Consider the following 3,560-nt stretch of genomic DNA (forward strand, 5'->3'; position numbering starts at 1 on the left):
GTATTCTATAATTCCATGCCTTCTTAAACAGATGATACTTAATGACCTCAGTAATTCTAAATATCACTTCTGAAGGAAGCTGTAGTACAGTGATGGCCTCAGGGTGGGAAAGGCATGTCAGAGCCTGCACCTCAGTGATAAATGGTCCAGACATTTTGGGTTTTATTATACTTGTGATTTCTTTTTTTTTTTTGGGGGGGGGTGCTCTTTTCTCCCAGCAGTCAGCTGACTTTCTTTGCTAGTGTATGTCTGACTAGAACAACCCTCTTCTACTGTTGAGTTATCTGTTTTTCTTCCATCATGGATCGGGAAACCAGATATGTAGCCTTATTAAAAATTGTGTATAAATTTGGAAGTAGGGAAAATGCCTATAAAGTATATTAGTTTTCAAGGCCAGAATTTTTAACTGCTACATAGTCCTGTTTAGAGGCTTTTAAAAATTTTCTGGGTTCTGAGTAGTTGTTGTTCTATGCCTGATGTTTGGGTAAGTGAGTATTATCATTAATGTGATGGTCAAAGAGTCATGATATATGCCATTCATCCAGACTTTGGATTTCAACAATGAATGAGACTGTTGGGTTTTGGTAGCCTACTGGCTTATGACTAGCAGTAATAAAATGTTTATCTTGTTCTTTTAATAGTGGAAGAACCCAAAGGCAACTTTTAGAATATGGGAACAAAGAGAGGTTGAAGAGCTTACCATTTGAAAGGTACATGGTTTGTTTCTCTCTCTTTCTCATATTGATTTTAAGTTGAATTTAGAGATTTATATGTATCCTGGATTCGCTTAAGAACCATTTCAATTCTTTCTCCATTTGGGAATTTCAGGAAACATTATCCATCTCAATACCATGAACGACAGTGCAGGTCATCACCAGACCTCCTCTCTGATGTGTCGAAACAAGTAAGTTTCTGAAATACCTTTTTTCAGATAAGTGTAATGCATAATTTTAAATGCTTTTGAAATTTAAATGCTTTTTATTGATTGTGCCAGAATCTCCCAGTGTGTATAAAGATTACTATGTTTGAATAGGTTAGCCTCTTGGGGTGTTCGGTCAGCTCAGTCTTTCCAGCCAATAGACCATTTAGTACACTACCGCTGGTGTACCTTATAGATCGGAAATATCTGGCACATCTTTAAATTACAACCTGTAATTTTAACATCTTGCAAAATGCAGAGTCAAATGAATTTCTATAGATTTGTATTTTTAAAAATAAAAGCTCTGCTTTTAACCAATAAAAATCTTAAGGCTTAAAGGAAACTATAAGGTGTTAGTTAAGGTTTTAAAGTACTTTTGCTGTGTAATTTTGTAACTTAATTTAAGAACAAAGTGCTATTCTCCTGGAACTGTGAGATGATGGCTTCATTTGAATTTTATAGTATGGACCATGTTAATTATTTTTCTTTTGCTCTCACTAAAAACATTAATTATAGGGCTCATAAACTCTCATGCCTTCATTCCAGTCACAGGCAGCTTTTATCTGAAAGCTTTCACAAAGGTATAATGGTAGAAGGTATCATCTAATATATGTTCCTCTCATGCCATTCATAGCCCTCCTCCTTACCATTTTATAGAAAATAGGGAGAAGACTGGAACAGGGAGGTTAGGAGACTTGCCTAAGGTCCCACAGCATGTCAAAGGCAGAGCCAGGGCCAGAAGTCAGAACTCTTGGCTCATTGATATAGCTAGTAAACCATACTGCTTGTGTTACAATGCCGACTGAACTACATAGAGAACTCGGAGGCTGAAAGTGGGATGGCACAGAGAAAGGATAGTGTCATGTGTATTTTTTGCACATGAATTCAGATGTGGTACAAGTTACTACCCTTTCTGTATATATTTATCAAGAATAGAACATGGATTGAAATAACTTCGTGAAAAACCACTTTTGCAAAACTCAAAACTAATTTAGACACCTGACCCCACCCCAACCAAATGGCGTTTTCCTTCTTTTACCAACATGTCTTTTCTCTCAAGGTGGAAGAATTGAGACTAGCATATGGCAGTGGATACTATCGAAATGTGAATGGAGTGCATGCATCTGAGCCTGTGCTAGACAGTAGAAGGAGAAACTCTGCAGTGGAGGTGACATTTGCAACTGAGCTGGAGTGTTCCAAACCAGAGGCAGATCCCACATCATTACATCAGTCCCAAAGCAGTTCTTCTTTCCCTTTTATTTATATTGACCCTGTCTTTATCACTGACCTTGATCCAGATACTGATCCCAGAGACTACTTTGAGGAAAGAAGTACTCTAAGCTCCTTCCAAACAAGCTGTAAGTTTGCTGATAATCACATGAGTGCATCTTCTGGCCTTACAAGAAAAGTGAGCCCAGCAAGGCAGCTAACATATACAGATGTGCCCTATATTCCTTGTACTGGTCAGCAGGTTGATATTATGCCTCCTCAAATCTTTTTTTATGTGGACAAACCACCCCAGATACCCAGACAATCTCCAATCATGGCAGAGGAGAGGGAAAGGCCAGACAGTTGTCTGGAGCCCACTGCAATGAAGCCAGCAAAAAGAAGCCCAAGAAATATCAGAATGAAGAGCTTTCAGCAAGGTTTTCAAGAACTCCAAGAAGGTATGGCCAGGACTAGTGGTAGGAGCAACATCGATGTAGATCTAGAAGAAGATCTGAATTTAGAGGATGCATTTGCATGTGACATTCAAGAACAAACCCCTAAACGGTCCCAGAGCCAATCAGACATGAAAACTATACGTTTTCCTTTTGGGTCAGAATTTAGACCTTTAGGGCCTTGTCCTGCTCTGAGTCGTAAAGCTGACCTGTTTACACATATGTTTGCTGAGCAGGAGTTTCCAACAGTTCTAATGGATCAGCGAGCAGCAGAAAGGTATGTAGCTAGTGAATCTAGTGATTCTGAATCAGAGATTCTTAAATCAGACTATTACTCTTTGTATGGCAAAGGAATGAGGTTGCCCAGGGCCAGAATTCGCTTGTCTTCTGGTAGTCTACAGTTAGATGAAGAAGATGAAAATATTTCTTTCAATACACTAACTGCTGAAGACAAGACTTTGCTAAAACCGTGTAATTACTTTTTAGCTTAAAAGTATAAACTCTATGAACGTTTCTGGGCCAGTTCTGTTACTAACTTAGGTAAAAAGAAAGAACCTTCTGCATAAACCATTTTCTTAGTTCCCGTTCACTGGTATTAATAGAATCTTCTATGTTTAGGCACCTACCTTATAAAAGATCCAACTGCTGCCTTGTTCCTCAAGCTCTACTCTTCTATTCCCTCTGAAAGGACTCTGGAACATACTAGCACTGTGGCAGGGCGAGGGATTATTTGTCATCTCCATTACACATTTCACCATAGAGACATTATAAATAAAGGTCAGGCTCCTTATCACTGAAGAATGGTGACAGTATGGATTAGCATATAGAATTGGCTTCTGATGTCATTTAGTGATTTGGTAGATTCTGTGTTGGTCATTTTGTTCTCAAACAATACTATGAATAAAGGTTTCAGTCCTCATTATCTGTGTGGGGCCCACTAAAAATGGTCCTATTATGTTAAGGACTTCAATTTTTTAAAT

The 3,560-nt window shown here is 38.4% G+C and overlaps 1 protein-coding gene across 1 annotated transcript in view; it reads left to right on the top strand.

Annotated features, from left to right (window-relative positions):
• FRMD7 (FERM domain containing 7) overlaps window positions 1–3,071 on the top strand; it is a 24,750-nt gene extending 21,679 nt beyond the window's left edge. The window contains exons 10-12 of the mRNA XM_006921540.1: window positions 642–710; window positions 829–904; window positions 1,980–3,071. Of these exons, the coding sequence (XP_006921602.1) occupies window positions 642–710; window positions 829–904; window positions 1,980–3,071 (1,237 nt within the window). The remainder of the gene's footprint in view (window positions 1–641; window positions 711–828; window positions 905–1,979) is intronic.
• Window positions 3,072–3,560: the final 489 nt, after the last annotated feature.

Source organism: Pteropus alecto, unplaced genomic scaffold (assembly GCF_000325575.1).
Source record: "Pteropus alecto unplaced genomic scaffold, ASM32557v1 scaffold19, whole genome shotgun sequence".
Taxonomy (NCBI): domain Eukaryota; kingdom Metazoa; phylum Chordata; class Mammalia; order Chiroptera; family Pteropodidae; genus Pteropus; species Pteropus alecto.